The 17,582-nt window shown below is 53.2% G+C and overlaps 2 protein-coding genes across 2 annotated transcripts in view; one reads left to right on the forward strand and one right to left on the reverse strand.

Moving 5' to 3' along the window:
* Positions 1 to 397: 397 nt before the first annotated feature.
* On the reverse strand, positions 398 to 10,484 carry DLL1 (delta like canonical Notch ligand 1). The gene is made up of 10 exons (XM_081997892.1): positions 7,388 to 10,484; positions 6,864 to 7,175; positions 6,584 to 6,644; positions 6,065 to 6,322; positions 3,547 to 3,607; positions 2,935 to 3,065; positions 2,625 to 2,794; positions 2,270 to 2,486; positions 759 to 1,551; positions 398 to 641 (listed from the first exon to the last, which is right to left on the reverse strand). The coding sequence occupies exons 1-10, from the start codon at positions 7,445 to 7,447 to the stop codon at positions 464 to 466; spliced, it is 2,241 nt and encodes a 746-aa protein (XP_081854018.1). The 5' UTR covers positions 7,448 to 10,484; the 3' UTR covers positions 398 to 463.
* A 4,263-nt stretch (positions 10,485 to 14,747) lies between these two features.
* FAM120B (family with sequence similarity 120 member B) overlaps positions 14,748 to 17,582 on the forward strand; it is a gene marked incomplete at both ends in the record, with an annotated part of 55,978 nt that continues 53,143 nt past the window's right edge. Inside the window, 1 exon segment of the mRNA XM_081998205.1 lies at positions 14,748 to 14,790. Coding sequence (XP_081854331.1) covers positions 14,748 to 14,790 — 43 coding nt within the window.

Consider the following 17,582-nt stretch of genomic DNA (forward strand, 5'->3'; position numbering starts at 1 on the left):
CCTGAATTTAGTTTCTCAGCAGCAGTCAGTGAAGGAATCTATCTCCCATTCCTCTTTCAGCAGCATTCATCGGGGCACGTCTCCTCTGAAATTGTTCTGAACAACCACCTTGCCATATCGCCTCTGGTTTACACCTGGTGAGAGAAAACACGAGCAGAGATCAGGAGAGGTTAATGGAAAGTAAGAAAAGGGCTGTAAGGCTGCAGAGGGTCAGGACTCTGTCTTTACACTGGGCAAGAACGGACTCTGCATGAAGCACACTAAGGGGTCGGTCAGCAGACCACAACCGTGCTATCATTGTACCCTTGTCTGCAAAAGTTGTCGTACCCGTAACATCCACAGCAGCAAGTCACTGAGCTCGTCTTTACAACATCCACAGTGCGACAAACTCGAGCTGGCTGGATTTCAACAGGTACAAATCGCTGTGGCACCATGGAAAAGCATTTGGCTGCCCTGATGTGTGCTAGATGGGGATCGCTCGCCGGGAATTTTCTCTGCTGCTCCAACTGCCAGGCAGTATACTAACCTCAGTTGCAATGATGCACTCATCTTTCTCTTCTGATATGACATACACCGACTGGTACTTTGTGTCCTTTGAAGTGGAATATACTGAATCTGGTCGTTTTCTTTCAGAAGTATCACTATTGAAGAGAAAGAGAGACAACACAGGTCAGATGGCTGTTGCTTAATGCTACCTATAAGACACACACCCCCCCTTCAGAGTCAAGCTGCCCCCCGTGCTCAGATGTGAGAGATACCTCTTTAGTTGTACTGTGCTTTTCTCATCTGCCTCTGAATCATACGTTTCACACTTGGCTTCACATTTGCTGTGCTCCTCTTTAACAGAGTCCTCGTTCTTGAGTTCATGCACCAAATTGTAATCCACTGATGGGTATCTGACTTTATAGCCATTTTTATCAGAGTTATCGCTGTGAAAGTCTACTTTCTTATTCGTGTTTTTAATCTGAGTGGCACCAATGACACTTATGGAAATGTCCTTCTCGCGCTGGCAGTTCGCCAGGTTGTTCATGGTCTCGGTCTCGCTCCTGCAGGCGTCAGGCTGGTGGTGCCTCTTCTGCACTCTGAGCCGGACGCAGACAACCACAGCAGCGCACCCCAGCAGCAGCATGAGGACGAGAATAATCCCGGCGCAGACGGCGATCCAGGGGAACTGGGCGTTCTGGCTTTCTGTGTACTTCTCGGTGAAGTCGACGATGACCGGTCCCTGAGGCGGCTCGGGGAGCAAAAACTGGCAGTTGAGGCCGCCGTACCCCCGGGCACACTCACAGACGTAGCGGTTGTTTCTCTCGTGGCAGGTGGCCCCGTTGTGGCAGGGGTTGTGTTCGCATCTGCTCACCGGGGTGCTGCAGTTCTTCCCGTTGTATCCCGGGGGGCAGGTGCAGGAATAGTCATTGACGCCATCCTGGCAGGTGCCTCCGTTGACGCAGGGAAAGGAGGCGCAGTCATCCACGTTATCATCACAGTGTCTCCCAGTGAAGCCAGCCTGGCACTGGCATATGTAGGAGTTCCCCAGATCGACACACTGGGCTCCTGCAAGACATCAAGGAGGAGGAACGCTGAGTGGTGGGCAGCCAAACCCAACAGCCTCCCACCTGCTGCTCTCAGGACGACTGTCACAACCGGCAGCTGAGAAAAGCTTTCTTTTTCAGAGGTTAGCTCAACCTTTGCCTGGTCTGATCCACCATAAAATGTATTAATCTTTTTTAAGGAAGGTATTTGTTAATCAGATCTACTTTTCATTCACCATCCTATTCCCTTTTTGACATTTCACTCAGCTTGGACAACAAAGGTAGTCCAGATCGGGTCAACACCACAATCGCACGTTACAGAGTTTGAGTGGCAATGAATGAGGAGGACTACAGTAAAGAAAGTCTTCACTTGTTTAATCAAAACAGGAAGATTACTGTTACCAGATTACAAGTAATAATATTTAGCACTTGTATGGCATTTTGCATCCACAGACTTCAAAGAGTCTTTGCAAAACATTTGCAAGTATAAACCTCTGCATTTTTATGCATGAAGCTTCAGGCCAAGTTACCCGGCCACAGGCAGCCCTTGAGAAAACGCTATCTGCAGCAGCATCCCAAACCACGCCATCACTTTTCAACTACAGTTCCTCCACCAAGTCAACTAGTGACATGACGTGGACCATGACTGATCAGTGGGCCTTGTTATGTACTCCAGATCAGAAGCCAAAATAACTGGATGGTCTCCTTTCAGAAGGTCACTGTAGCATGTTTGACCTTACCATTAGCACAAGGGCTGGAACTGCAGTAATCGATTTTCTTTTCACAGTTGAACCCAGAATAACCCAGTGGGCAGCGGCAGCTGTATCCCCCATCAGGGTTGTCAGTGCATCGCCCACCGTTGAAGCATGGTCCATCAGCGCAAGTCATTGCGCTTAGCTCACAGTTTTTGCCATAGAAGCCTGGGGGGCAGGTACAGGAATAGCTGTTCTCGAGATCCTGGGGGAGAGAAATGAGAAATGTTCAAAATATTTACCTGAAGTTGCTTTGAAATCCAAAAAGTGATTTTGAAAAGCAGTAAAATTGACATTAACTCCTCTCTTGGGGTTTCAGATGGCACAAGCAACTCAAACTTACAGTGCAGCTTCCACCATTCTTGCAAGGGTTGGCGTCACATTCATTGATTTCAATCTCACAGTTGGAGCCTGTGTACCCAGGTCGGCAAGAGCAAGTGTAGCTCCCCTGACCGGTGTTGGTGCATGTGGCACCGTTCTTGCAGGGCTTGTGGTGGGTGCAGTAGTTCAGGTCTGTAAAGGATTTTATTTGAAAAAGAGAGCAATCAAGATACTTGCTACTTTGTGAGCCTAGCACAGGGTGCTTGAGCTGGAAATAGCCGCTTGCTTTCCGTGTTTTAAAACAGACGCTCAGGCAAGGACTGCGAACTCACCCTGGTTGCAGAAAAGGCCACCCCAGCCTTCCTGGCAGTTGCACTGCCATGGCTGCTGACAGGTACCATGAAGGCAGCCTGGGTATCGGATGCACTCATCACAATATCGCCCTTGCCAACCCACTCTGCATCTGAAAAAAAAAAAAACCAACAACAAAGTCTCGTCAGATTTAGACTTCTCACAGTTGGAAACCCTATCGCAAACTCTGCAAACACACTGATGCCAAGGATCAAGTTTCCTAAAAGCCCTCAGTGCTCCTTCGTGTGAGAAAGACACCGAGTCCAACCGTAGCATCAGCTTTCATCAGTCCCAGCTATTTCTTCCACTTCCTTAGATAGAGCCATGGTTCCAGGTAGTTAATTTGTTTACTTTAATAACAAACAGCTAAACCTTACACACAGCACTGTAAACTCATTAGGTTAATATTAATGGCACTGATGTTTGACTTGTAGATTAATACTTTGATCTGGCATCACCTGGATTTCTCAAATTACCACCTAACATGAAAAAAGGCATTTAAACCGACCCTTCGAATGACCGATGGCTTACTTAACACCAGAGCATCAATGTTAAAGACAAAGAAGAGAATGGGAAGGGAGCAGAAAACTTACTTGCATTCCCCAGGTTTGTCGCAAAAGCCGTGTTGCTCATCGCATCCAGGCAAACAAATCGCTGTAAACAAACCAAGCAGGGAAAGACATCAGCACTCGGGGTTGAACGCCTCCCTTTTACAAGTCCGATCCCAAGAGCACCTTGCAGGTGGGGAGCGAGCCCCTTTTACCAGGTCGGGGCAGTTAAGCGCAACTGAGTTAATCTCTGGAGTCTGCAGGGTATTGATCTCGCCCGTAACTGGGCACTTTACTTATCGCCGGGGATGAGCATTCTTCTTAATACAGTTGCACACAGACAAAAGAGGACTCACAATTGCTCCCTTCCCCACAGCCCCTCACCCCCCTTCCCTTCCCAGTGAGGGTCAGAAGTCCTTTTTTCCAATTCTATGCACACAGCTCCACCTCTTAATATCCCCCGAAAGTGTGTGTGCAGATAAGAGTGGACAGCTGGTGTGCAGGGTGCCAGTGCAAGACAGCTGCTCTATTGTCTATTCTCTCCCAGCAGCTGCCCCACTGCAACAATACCCCGGCCCCGGAGCCAATGGGGCCAGCGGCCGGCGGCCGGGCAGCCTATCCCTGCCCACAGCTAATCTATGGCACGCGCGTGATTTCGCTGCAAAAAAACTTTTTTTTTTTTCTTATTCAAATAAATAAGTCTAAAGTTCTTCCTCCCTCCTTCCCCCCCTCCTCCCCGCTCCAAAAAGGGGCGGGAGGGTGGGTGCAGCCCTGGTAAAAGAGGTAAGCGGGCCAGCGGGAGGGAGGATGAGGGAAGGGGAAAAAAGGGACTTCTGCTCATTACTTCGCCTGGTTATGGAACTCATTAAGCAGGCACTGCAAAGTTTTAATTCAACAAAGCCAGCCGGAGACAATGGCATGCGAGGGGAAGCGGGGGGGGAAGAAAAAGAAAGAAAGAATCGGCACTGATAATCAGATCGCCTCCAAGTTGGAAAGAATGGAGCTGGGGGCAAGGCGACGGGAAGCAATCTGCGACTGGCAGCTCCGCTCGCTAACGGCAAAACATTCTTTTTGCATGCACACATAAACACATCTCCCCTGCCTAGTAGGTTTGTGTCGCTGTTACAAGCTGTTTTTCTCTGAGAAGGAAAGCAGAGCGAAGAGCGTGCGTAACGAGTCAGGAAAGAAGGACAGCCTTTTACTTTGCTATGGGAAGAGCAGCGATGTACAGGCATCCAAAAGTGCTGACAGCCCCAAAAGAGTTCTTTATCAAAATGCTTCCTTCATCCCCACCCCTTGACACAACTGGGCTAGGCACTTTTGATCATGGGAAAGGTTGTAGTTCCTATTTTAAAACACTATCAAAGGAAATGTGAGTGCCTCTGCCTGCTGTTTATTGTGCAACATTGGACCATGAACTGGCAAAAGCATCCTAGCAGTCACTAACAGCGTGAATAATCAATCTGGGCTTGTTTGACAGCAGCTCAGCTGAGACCACAGCGTAGGTGGGCCTTAAGAAAAACAAAAACACAGGAAGAAGAAAACTGAGAGGCTGCTTCGCAGCCTATAACTGTTTTCTCCCTGCCTGCCTGGCCCTTTGATGACTGGAGAGGAGCACTCACCCAGTACATCATCTGCCAGCATACTTCAGATCCGTGTATGCACACAAGCAGAGGATGCCATCACAGGCTGCAGCAGGAGCCCTGTGTGCCTGTTTGGGTGTACACCGCTATGTGTCTACAAAGGGTGGTAGTCTTGCACTAAGCTGGAGGTATCTGTCATCCCTGACTACCCTCTCTGTGATCTGCTTACTGTCCCAGCTTCTCCTGCTGTATCAACACGTCACATTCCTCAACAACTTCAAGCTCAGGCATACTTTGAAACTCATGTCTCTCATTATTTGACTAGTGCTACTAAACGATCACGGCAATGGTAGAGAAGAGGGATAGGGAAGAAGTTGAATGTTCTTGTTGAACAACCTCTGTTAGTGGCAGTTTATGAGTACCCCAAATGAGAACTGTACGGTGTAGAGGCCACAGAGAATGCCTTGGACCTCCCAGTACTTTTCTCAAAAACAAGGGTGGCAAGACATCAGACCATAACAAGTCTACCCACAGGCCTGCCGCATGGATGTTGCCAAAGCCTAGCTCCGTCTCCTGAAGCCATGTACCCTGTAGATGATGGTATCAGTGTACAATGGTTGAAGGGGTGGCTAGGTATAAAAAGTAGTCCTGATATATTTTAATAAATCCTCAAGCAACTGCTGAGGATAGCAACACTTTGGTATCAGATTTGACGTCTACAGCAAATGAGCAAGAGCGTAATGTTGGCACTGACATTTTATTAGCTTGAGAAGGGGCTATCCATGTTAACTTTCTGGGGTAATGCTGACAAACTCCCGTCCCCCACACCAGTAAGGCCTGTACATAGCACCAGACCTCCACCCACTGTAGCTTGGTTCCCCCTTTCCCGTGGGGCCTGGTGTCAGAGAAATACCTCCCCCAAGAGCTTAGGGGACACTGCTGGAACCGGCACCCAGCGAGACAAGAAGGTGGACACTCACGCTCAGTGCAGTACTGGCCTTTCCAGCCTGGGTTGCAGACTTTCTCGCCACGTTCTCCGCAAGTGAAGTGACCAAAGGCATCGTCCCGGGGGCGGCAGAAGACGGAGCAGCCTTCTCCATAGTAGTGCTCGTCGCACACGAAGCGATAGGAGTACTTGAGGTCAGTGCGGCCACTGCTGTGCAGGTCCTGGGACCACTCTTCACCCACCGCCAAATGCCTCTGGGTGGCCAGGCGGCTGATGAGGCGCTCAGGGTTTTCTGTTTGAAAGCAGAGAGGATAGGGGTGATTAAGAAGCCTGAAGCAGGCAGGGGCATAGGAAGGTGCTCAATGGGGGTCTCTGGTGGGAGGGGAACTGTGACAGGGCTGTGTGCCCAACAGGTTGGCCTCTCTTCCCATGGTCCCCCGAAGAGGAGCAGGAATGGAATGGGGGGAACACACTGCACACCGCAGAGAGAGGGGCTGAGGGAGGCCCCCGGGCTGGTACTATCCCGGAGAAGGGTCTGTTTCAGGACAGTTACCTGTGGTCAGGTCGTCAGGTGAGTCCGTATGCAGAGCCTCAATGATGAGCGAGAAGGTGCCCTGGGGAAAGAAGGAGCAGAGACAACGCGCCGGCAGAGCGTGAGGGAGGGCAGGCCCGAGACGCAACTCTCCCAGGGGTTACTCACACACACACCCCCCCCCCCCAAAGGGGGATCCGCGGCCCCTCGGATGGGCGTTCGCCCTGCTGGGCAGCCCGGGGATGTGGGGTGGGATGGGACGGGCCGTGGGCCGCCCCCAGCCGCGCCGCCCCCCACTTACGGGCCAGGTGAAGCCGAAGGGGAAGCGGATGGGGTTGCTGAAGGCGGGGTCGGCGCCGCCCGCGCCGTCGGGGACGCTGAAGGAGTTGGCGCCGAGGACGGGGGTGATGGCGCTGCCGTAGGTGCAGGGCGGCTCGGGGGAGACGCTGGCCTGGTAGTGCTTGAGGCAGACGCGGAAGAAGGTCTTGCAGTCGCACTGCTGCAGCCCGCCGGGGCCGGGGCCGCCCCCGCGGCAGCAGTTGCGGTTGCTGAGCAGCCCCTTCTTATTGACAAACTCCTGCAGCTTCAGCTCGAAGACCCCGGAGCCGCCGACCTGCGGGGCGGGGACAGCGGCCGTCAGCCCGCCGAGCAGCCCGCGTCCCCCGGCCCGACCCCGGCCCCGCCGGGCATCAGCAGGACTGACACACCCCCCCTCCCAGCTTCTCCCGGCTGCAACAGGCAGCGACAGCCCTCGGCACCCCCGCGGGACCCCCCGGTGCAGGGACCACCGCAGGTATTTCTGTCCCCCGCCCCGCGGGCACTTACCTGGCAGCGGCTCAGCAGCACCGAGAGGAGGGCGAGCGTCAGCAGAAACCGACCTCCCATTTTGGAGGGGCAGCTCTGGTGCCCTCTCTTTCCTCGCCCTTGTCTTCTCGTCAGAGGGGAAAGGGGAAAGTGTCTCTCGGGAGAAGGGGTGGGGGGAAGACAACAGCGGCCAAAGCCGCTCGCCCCAGCAGAGCTGGAAGAGTTAGTGTCACGGTCTCCTTCTTTCAGGAGTGTCTCTGACTTTTTTTCCCTCTGTCGATACCTCTGGGTGTAGCCTGTCGGCGACTGACAGCTCTTTCGGATGGCAAAAGAAAAAGAAAGGAAAAATAAAATTAAAAAAAAGGGTAAGATTAATCTACTAAACTCTTTTTCTTTCCCAATCCACGGTGCTCCTCCTTTTCTCCAGGAAGAAAAAAAAAATAAAAATAAAAATAAAAGCAACTTAATTCCCAACAGAGGCAGAAAAAAGTCTTCCCAAGGAAGAGTAAAAATCGGCGATCTGGAAATCCCTGCAGAGGCAGCGGCGGACGCGGCGGCAACGGCGATAATTCCCGGTGCGGTGAGATGCGGGAGCAGCTCTGAGCGGCTCTGCGCGGCTCTGCGCGGCTGCGCTTGCCTTGCGCACGTCGGGGCTGGTGGGTGTCAAACGGCAGCGGGCAGGTCACGTCGGAGCCTTGATCCCCTTTTTTCCTTTTTTTTTTTTTTTTGCAAAAGCAGCGAAGCTCTCTTTCCTTGTTGTGGGCTTACTTTTGTTTTTAGAGGAATCCCAGCCAACAAAAATAAGCCCGTGTCTCAATAGCGGCGCACCGAGCGTGTCCGGGTGTGCTCCCACGGGGGAGGGGGTGCCTACTCTGCCCTGCCCGGCCCTGCCCTGCGCGGCCCGGCCCAGCTCGGCTCTGCCCGGCCCGGCTCGGCTCGGCTCCGCGGCTCTCTCCGGGGGCGAAGCGCTAAGGATCTGCCTCTCCTCGGGCGCCTGCCTCCCTTATATCCCGCCGGCCGCCTGCATACCTAATGAGATGCAAATGAGCAGCCCCCCAATCTGGCTAGAGCTGTCACAAAGGAGCCACTTTTCCAAACCCTCCTCTCAATGGATCGCCAAATGGTCAGTGAGCTGTAAAATGTGCAACCCTCCTCCCCCTCCCCTCCGCGCTCACAAAACGCGCTCATTTACATTCCTGCAAATTTGGTCACCGCAAGAATCCCCCTCCTGCCCCCGGAGAGGGGGACACCCCCTCTGCGCCGGGGACAGCGCGCTCCGGCGAGAAGACCCAACCCCGGGGCCCGCGGGCTGAGATTTCCCTCCTGCAGCGCGGAAAGCGACCACCCTGTAGCCCCCCAAAAGCAAATGGGTGATCGCGACCACTTCCGCGGGGGCATCCTGGGCTCCAAAGTGGCGAGGGAGGTGGGAGCCAGCGAGCCGCAACAAGAGGAATCCGAGCCCTTGAAAGTTCACACCGCAGTTCCCCTGGCATAGCCGAGAGAATTGGGGAGGGGGGTGAATTTGCGCGCACCGAGCCGGGGATCGCCCTTCCCTCGGACCCCTCCGCAGCACTCGTCCCGCCGGCGGAGGGAAGGGGTGTCCCCGGGGGTCCTGGCGGCGGGCACCCGTGGAGAGGACCCGCCTACGGGGCTCCGTGGGTCCCGTCCCCGCCACCGCCGCTGCCGAGAGAGCCGCCCGCTCCGCCCGGGTCCCGCACCCCTCTATGATTATTATCATCATCGCCAGCAACCTCTCCCTCTCCTTTTTTTTTTTTTTTTCCCTTCCTCCTTCAGCTTAGTAAAAAGTGAGTTTGGTGTGTGTCGTTCGCGTGGCTGTCATTAAGGCCGTTTGTTATTGTGTGAGGGCTGAATCAGTTAGCTCTTTGTGCTCTCAGCTGTATGGTAATGTAGACAGCACCTGCTCCCTGCACAATGCGAGGGAGAGAAAGAGCTCCCCTCGGCGCACGCTACTGCCTCTACAACAATGTCCTCACATTTTTTAAAGAAATCCCTTCCAGCACTTCCCCCCTCCGAAAAAAAAAAAAAAGGAAAAAAAAAAAAACCCACACAAATCCACAACCCAACTTTACACCAACCGTCACCTTATTTTTTTTTTTACATATCCATCAGACACTAGAACTTTTGTTTTGATCTTAAAAACACGGAAAGGAGTTTACTGGTGCGGTGAAAGAGGGATGGAGATGATTACCATTTGAGCAGTTCCTTAATGACGGATGAAAGCGGGGGATAAAAGTTGGAGGGCGACTCTGGCATGTCACTCGAAGTGGGGTTTTCCACTTTGTTCGAGCCCTCTGTTTAAACACCTTCGGTAGGCGCAGGCGGATTCATTAGGATGCAAGGTGTAACTGTCTCTGTAAATGTCATTTTAATTGTAACAGATCATTTCAGCACAGATTAAGCCTGTGTGGGAAAGGAGAGGATTTGGCGACAATAACCTCACTGTAGGTATGCCGTGCTAAAAGCCTTATTATGGCGACTTTATTGGGTTGAAACGTGCATTTGCATGGCAAAATGTGACTTTCATTGAAGCAGATGTCTTGATCACAAATTATCTTACAATGTGCTAGGAAAAAAAAAAAAACAACTTAAAGACTTCTAGAAGTAAAAGCGTTGGGTAATATCAATTAAAAGAAAATCACTAATGAGTTCATTCAGCCCAGTGCCTCTTGACTGTTCCAGGACTGTAGCTGCCCACGTTAATTTCCTGGGGCCTTGTGGCACCCATTCCAAACCCAGGCAGGTCCCCTTCGGTACTTAAACGAGCACCCAGACCCTTGCAGCGTTTCGCCGCTCAACGCCCGCGTTCTTTACATCTCATTTTGATCGAACGAGCCCATCTACACCCAGGTATCCACCTTCTCCCCGCTCCTCGGCGCTTAACGCGAAAACTTAAACGTGCAGGAATGTTTGAAGGGGGTGGTTGTTTTGGGTGGCTTTTGTTTGCTTGGTTGGTTTTTTTACCCCGGCGTTACATCTGGGCAGGAGAGAGGGGAGCCGCGGTCCCGCAGGCAGCGAGCGAGGGCGCGGGGAAGGCGGGTCGGGCCGCCCGCCCCCGCCGCGCCCGGCCCCGCAACGGGGACCGGGGGGGCGGCAGCAGCCGGGGCTTGACTGCACGTTGCTTTTGCCACCTAGCGTCAACATCTTTTCAAGTGGCTTGTCGCTGCTTCCCAAACTTTGCCGCGGCGTTATACCCGGCAAAGGGAAAGAGGAGGGAGAAAGAAAAAAAACCCCCACCCAACCCAAAACTTTGTATCAGGGTTTACTAAACGAGTGGGGCGGGGCGGGGGGGCAATATCTGTTTTGAAATTTGGGGGTAGCCGGTCGGTGGAGGCGAGAAGTGATACATCACCGCCGATCTTTCAATCTACGAGAGAGAGAAAGTTGGTCCATTAGCATCCCCTTGCTTAAAAAACTGGAAATAAAAAGTTACACGCGCGAGGGCTTTAACCTAGCGAAAGGGGGGGGAAGACCCGAAAAAAAACCCTTGCCCCCAAATCCTTAACAACCCCCCTTCGGTACCGGGTATTTGTTAAACTGACGTGGCACAGATTTCTCGATTACCGCTGCTGAGCGTGACTGAAAGGCGCCGTGAGAGCCGGCAGGATCCTGCCCACGGCGCTCATTCTTCTCCGGCTTAATTTATGCCACGCGATTCTGTATTGGGGAAATCAAGCAGAAAGCTCCTTTTTCTGCTTTTTTCCCCCCTCTCCCTCTCTCTTTCAGATGCTGGGCTAACGGGGAGACTGTTTAACTTAAGTGTTTCTATAGGAGGCTGTTGTAGTTTAACTCCTGCCCACCAGTAGCTGAGGCGAACAAAGGAGGGACTCGAGGTCTAACTATTCATCCATTCTCTGCACTTTAATTTTCATTGATTTCGAAGACAAGGGGAGCCCTTAGGGATTCTCGCTGAAGGGGGATGACACGCCTTTAGACGCGATCAGCCCCCCAGCCAGCCATCTGCTCCCAACCAAATGGCGCTTTTTCGCTCCCAACCGCGTGTCTCCGCACCGCGCTCGCCCGCCGGCCCCCGCGCCGCTCCCGCGGTGTTAACCGCGCCCGCGCACCGCCACCGGCCCCCGCTTACCGGGACCGTCGGACTTACGGACGGACGGTCCCGTCCGCGCCCGCCCCGCCGGGGTGAGCGGGCGGCAAGACCCCCCGGGGGCGGGCGCGGTGACCCCGCACGGCCGGGACGCGGCGGGCCCGGCCCCGCCCGCCCGGGGGCTCGCTGGGGCCGGTGGAGTATTGTGTTCTCCCTCCCTGCCCCTAATTGATACCTTTCCCGTAACGCCGGCCCCCCTCTCCCGCCCCGGCGAGGATTTACAGTCCCGCCGCGCAGCAGCGCGGCCGAGCGCTCCCCATCGGCCGCGGCTTTTCTTTCGGAGCGAGCCAGATTATGGGAAAAGTCACTTCCAAAAATGAAAAAAAAAAAAAGAGGGGGGGGCAGGTGTCAATTAGGACTACGCGCCGCCATCGCTGGCGCGCAACCCTCATTTTTCCCGGGACGGAGGGCTCCGGGCATATGGCGAACGGTGCGTCGACGGAGGGACGTGTACGTGTGGAGCTATGTGTAGCCGAGTGTGCATAATATTTTAATTAGGTCTATAGTCCCTACGGAGGTATGTGTGCGCGGCTGCCCCTCCGCCGCAGCCCTCCCCGCACGCCGCCTTCACCTGTACCCCCGGGCCGGGAGGGGACGGGACGGGACGGGAGGGGACGGGCCGGGAGGGGAGGGCAGGCGGGGCGCCACCGAGCCCGGCTTCGGCTCCCTCGGCGGCGTGAGCGGGGTGCCGGCGCTGCCCCGGGCCCCCCGGGCCGAGGCGAATGGGCGGGGGGCGCGGAGGTGCCGGAGGGGCGCTCCTCCGCCCTTGCCGTGTGCGGGGAGGGGGGATTAAGAAGTTTAGCGTGTAGGTTAGCCCAAAGTTGCAAAGGCATGTGCTGATTAGAATAAGAAAGGGCAGTCGCGTGGCTCAGCTGGCACACAGCGAGGCCAGATGATAGATAAGCAGCTCTGGGCCTTCCCTCCCCCCACAGCCCCCTTTTTCAAATCGCAAATCATCTGCTCCAGCCCTATCCTAGCCCCTCATTTTCATGACAATGGTTGCGTGTTTACCTGTGATCCTGGGACCGGCGGGGCATTCCTTTGTCTCCCGAGGAGATTACCGCAGCCAGCTGCTCGCCAACTCTTCCTTCCCCGGGCAAATCCCGAAGTGGCCCCTATATGTGTTTTACTGATTGTGCACGAGGGGAAAGCGAGCCCCCCCCGCCCCCCGGCGCTGCTTGTTTGTTTGGGTTTGCTCCCTGCCTTGCTTCCGACGGGATTTTGCTTGTGGGAAGCTACGAGGGACAAAATTAGTTACTCGTGTGTGTGAGCTGTGGTCGCTTCCAAAGCGGGAAGGGTGAAGGGCTGCGTACCCCTGCGAGGGGGGGCAGCGCCGCGAAGAGCATGGGGCAGAGGGGACAGCAGGGGCCCGGGGTAAGGAACCTTTCCACCCCCCTGCTCCCCCCACTCTGGGACAGCACCTTCTCCCGAAATTTCCCGTGGGTGACTCGAGCCGGGCGGATCCCGCTGCCTCCCCCGGTCCCTGCCACAGGACACGGTGATTTAAATGCTTTCCCCACCTGCACCCCTCTGGGGAGCAGCTCGGCCTTGCATTTGGAGAACCGGCCTCTTTGCCCCCTTTAACTCCAAGGTCACTCGTGATCTTCAGGCTAGAAACCACGGGTTGCATTTGTACTTGATGGCCTTCCTGAGGACCCTTCCAACCCGAAATACCTCCAGATCCTGAGGTTTACCCTGTGCCCCATCCACGCTGTCGGGCAAGCTTGGCATAACCTCGCACAGCACTGAGGCCTGGCTTGTCTTGGCGGGGTTGCCACAGAGCAGGGAGGGCGAGCGATTGGGCTTGGGGTGAAAAACGTGACGGCGCTTCTCAGAAAAATGTTTTGCATTCCAGCTATGAGATTTTTTCTGGCTGGCTGGAAATATTCCCCTCTGCTATCGACCTCAGTAGCAATATTCGCTGCGTTCACCAGTTCTCACAGGGAAACCCCCTCTTCCCTTTCCCCTGGTTTCATTAATCATCATCTTAAGCCAGAACTCTAAATAGTAGCTGCAAACTACCGCACCAGAGAGCTGCTGCGCAGGCCGCTCTTTCCCTATGAGGGCCAGCACCGCATGCTGCTGTACCGTACTGCATTTCAAGCGTGAAGGGTTTTTCTGTTCCCCCGCGGCCTGCAGCCCCCCCGTGCTGTGTGCCGATCTTGTGCGTTGTGCGCTGACTGCGGCGCCAAACCTGCCACCAAGGAACTTTGGAAGGGACAGACACGCACACATACATGCAGTTTGAGCGTATGTTTCCAGAGCTTTCCGAGCCGCTTCCAATTTGCGTTGGCTTTTTCTTTCTGCATCGCTCCATGTGCGGGGAAGGCAAGGGGGAGGAGAAGAAGGGAGCAGAAACTCCTCTGCAGAAGGTGATTATGAGAAAGAGGATGGGTATGGGCGGGGCAGGCCCCAGCTTTTGGAAATGCTCTCCCCTTTTCTGAGAGCATCTGCCCGGAGACGAACAGATGTGGGCACCTGCGGTGACAGGCCACATATGCTCCATCCTATTCACAGGCATTCAGACACGGCCACAATGGTGAGGCTTTGTGCACGCCGAGTCACCAAATATATCAATCTGTGCTCCCCCGAGCCCCACTCTGTTTAATTTTTCACCGGCAATAACATCTGATCTAATCCTCCCACCGGCTCCTCGATTCCATTCCCCCCCCCCAAAAAAAAAAAAGATGTGGAGTTATTCAGGTCCCCACCTGTTGCTGGCGGGGCGGAAGCGGGTGGTGCTCCGGCGGGCCCGCAGCCAGCCCGCTGCCCTGGGGTGCACCCGGAGAACGGGGGTTCCCCGCGGCGGGCAAGCACCGGGCAAAGCAAAGCAACGCGAACTCGCCCCCCTCCCCGCTCCGGGCCGGGGTCTGCGGCCGCTTTGTTTGCCCAGGGCCAGCGCCTCTCCGCAGGCCGGGCAGCCGAGGTGCGACATAAATCTCCGGTGCACGACTCGAGGCGCGGAGGGGGGACCGTTCAAGCAATTTCGGTGCGCGACGCTTTCATCTCCTCACGTCCCCCGTGTCCCTCCCCGCCCCCCGTCCCGGCTGGGTTTGTTCGGGGGCACAATGGCCTATCCGGCCTCATTGAGGCCGTACAAAGCCGAGGGACACCAGGCCGCGGGCGGCGACGGCCGCGGTTCAAACGAGCGCGGCCCCTCCCCCGCACCCCGCCGCTGCAGCCGGCGATCCCCGGCAGGCAGGGCAGGGACGGCGCTGGCGGCGGGCGGGGATGGAGGCAGCCCCCGCCGCCGTGCGCATGCGCGGCCCTGCCCCCGCGGGAAGCGGAAGCGCAGGTTCGGGTCAGTGCCGGGGTTCTGTTAGGAGGGGGTGGGTGGCCGTTTAACGACCACGTCGCGCGGGGTTGGGGGGGATTCGTCGGGGGTGAGAGTGACTGGAGTCCCGCATCTCGCTCGGCAGCATGGCCCGGGCGCCACACGGCGTCCCGAGGGAGGGGTTCGCCCCTTCTGGGGCTGGACGCAGCCGCCCTCACAGCTCGCCCCAGGGAGGCCCCGACCCTCTTCTCAGCGGCGGGCAGGTACCGCTGGCCCTGTGCCTGCCTGCGGCCTCCTGCTGTTGTGCCTCTGGGGCAGGCTCCGGCCCTTCAACGGCGTGGGGGGCTATGGGCCTGTCGGCGCCCTGCTGCGCGTCAGAAGCGGGGGACTTTGCTCCTCGTCCCTTGTGCTGTGGGCCTCGGCTAGAGGACTCTTGTGAGGGCTGGAGCGGTTATTGTGAACGTTTCTGCTAACAACCCATTTCAATGCTGTGTGTTACTCTGGGCATAATAAAATTTATGTCGTGGTAGTTGTTTGCCGACAAGATGAAGTTAGTGGTACCGTCAGCTGTTGTAGGCATCATCCCTCTGAATTTTTGTGTCTGTGTAAAACTAAGGGGGAGAACATTTTTTGATTATTTCAATTTGTGGAGAAAACTTTTTTTTTTCCCCTCTGCAGATTCAGGTGCTCGATAGTAGTGCAGTTGAGATGCTCTGGTAACTTGAGATCTCCATTTCACATAAGTAACATTAGAAATTCCAGCCTTAAACTGTTCATCTGTTGCAGAAAGTGTGCATGTTTTCTACCTTGGGAAACTTACCATTACAACATAAAGCGTTTTAGTCCTGATTCTGCCAATTTTATTGACATGCGTGTGATGAAAGTACTTCTCAAGTTGGTAGATTTTACTGCTTCACTTTTTTGTTACTGTGATGGATTAGAGAGTGATTTCCTTAGCATGACTGTTACTGTTTAGTAGTGAAACAGGATGGTCGACAGAATGTAAACTCTTTATTTTTTATTATGCTTTCAGTGATGTGATAGTAATATCAAAATGCTAGTAGTGGCCAAAGTGCTTGCTTATGTGTTTGGGTGTGAACTTTCTATTGATTAAGCTAAACTACTACTGGTAATGGAAATTTTTCTGATAATCTCTGTATTAGACTTACTTAAATTGTTAGGCAAGAGGAGTGCTTCGAATACAGGTGTGAGAAGGTAGGAAAATAGTGCTTTCCATTTATTACAGTATGGTATAGCTAGTAAGTTGTTTACCACACTTCTCGCTCTAGGTGCTTGGGCACTGAGGACAGAGCCTGTACTAAATCATAACTAAAGCTTGGTTGGACGCAATGTGTTTTTGCAGAAGTAAGACTTGCCATGGCATACTGCGTCTCTGTGGAGACCTCAGGTCATTTAGTCTGACCGCATATGTTAGTGACTGAAAGATGAAGACCTTCACACCCATTGCTAGGTCTCTGTGGAAAGTAATAAAAAACGATAGCCTGCCAGTACTTAAAACTGTTTGGAATCAGAGGTGCAGCTTTCCTGGAAAAGCAAATGGCTGGAGTCTTCAGGGCACCCAGGTAATGCTGGAAGTAGCATTGCAGAGAAAGCAGTGCCCTACCTTGCACCTGTGTGCAGCAATGGAGCACATTCATACACATTTATTTCTGTTTTTATAACAATGAGGTCTACTGTATGCTCTCAGCTTTATCTTGTATGTATTTCATACTGCATTATATAAGGAAGACTTTTTTTTTTACGATGAGAGTGGTGAAGCACTGGAACAGGTTGCCCAGAGCGCTGCCCCATCCCTGGAGACATTCAAGGTCAGGTTGGAGTGACCTGGTCTAGTTGAAGCTGCCCCTGCTCACTGCAAGGGGATTGGACTAGATGACATTTTAAGGTCCCTTCCAACCCAAACTATTCTATGATTAAAGAGGATGGTATTCAAAAACTGTGTCTGCAGGGTATTACGTATTTAAATGCTGAGGACTAGGGAATACCTTTAAAAGCTGTCACTTCACAATACTTTTGTGAATTTAACTCCCTTTTTTCTTTTGGTATACCATAGGCATGTATATTGTAATGTAACACTCCTGAGACAGTCTGTAATTGAAATGTCAGAAATCAGCAGTGTGAAAAACAGGAAAAATTGTACCCATTTAATTAAAACATAGTGAACTTCTTCACTGTTTAACTGTGAAAGGATTTGACTTTTGAGTAAAATCAAAATAAAACCAGAACAAAATTTCTGAGAATAAAGAAGAAAACAATGCTTGATGGAGCTTGTTACCTCCATCTTTTTCATTGGAAGGTCCTTTAAAATAAAATGATGCTGTGGTAGAAGAAAGAGCACATTTAATGTAGAAGCTGTGACAAACTTCTTCGCACTGAGATTTCTAGAAATAAAAATGGAGGTCATCAGCAGTTTTAATTTTATTCCACAACGGAACATGTAAATTGGTTCATTTGGAGTACTGTTAAATTCTGCCACAGAATTTGGAGACTCTTTTCTTCAATCTTGGTATTTCCTAAACTGAAAGTAGGCTTTTTCCATTTTCAGTTTTTTAATTTCTAGCTAAAGTTTGTATGTGTGTCTTTGAAAATAGATTGGTTCAAAATTGCTGTGCATGTTAGAAATCCCATTTAATATGTAAGCTTCACTATTAATCATAGTCAGATTTGTAGATTCACAAAATAAAGGTAAACTTCTAATTCTTTAAACAGGTCTTGAAAATTATGTCTTCACATGACAAGATGGTAAAATGTATCGATTTTCTGCTTCAAAGCAGAACTGACACTACCAGAACTGTTGC

The sequence above is a fragment of the Phaethon aethereus genome, assembly GCF_964289735.1.
Source record: "Phaethon aethereus genome assembly, chromosome: 3".
NCBI classification, from domain to species: domain Eukaryota; kingdom Metazoa; phylum Chordata; class Aves; order Phaethontiformes; family Phaethontidae; genus Phaethon; species Phaethon aethereus.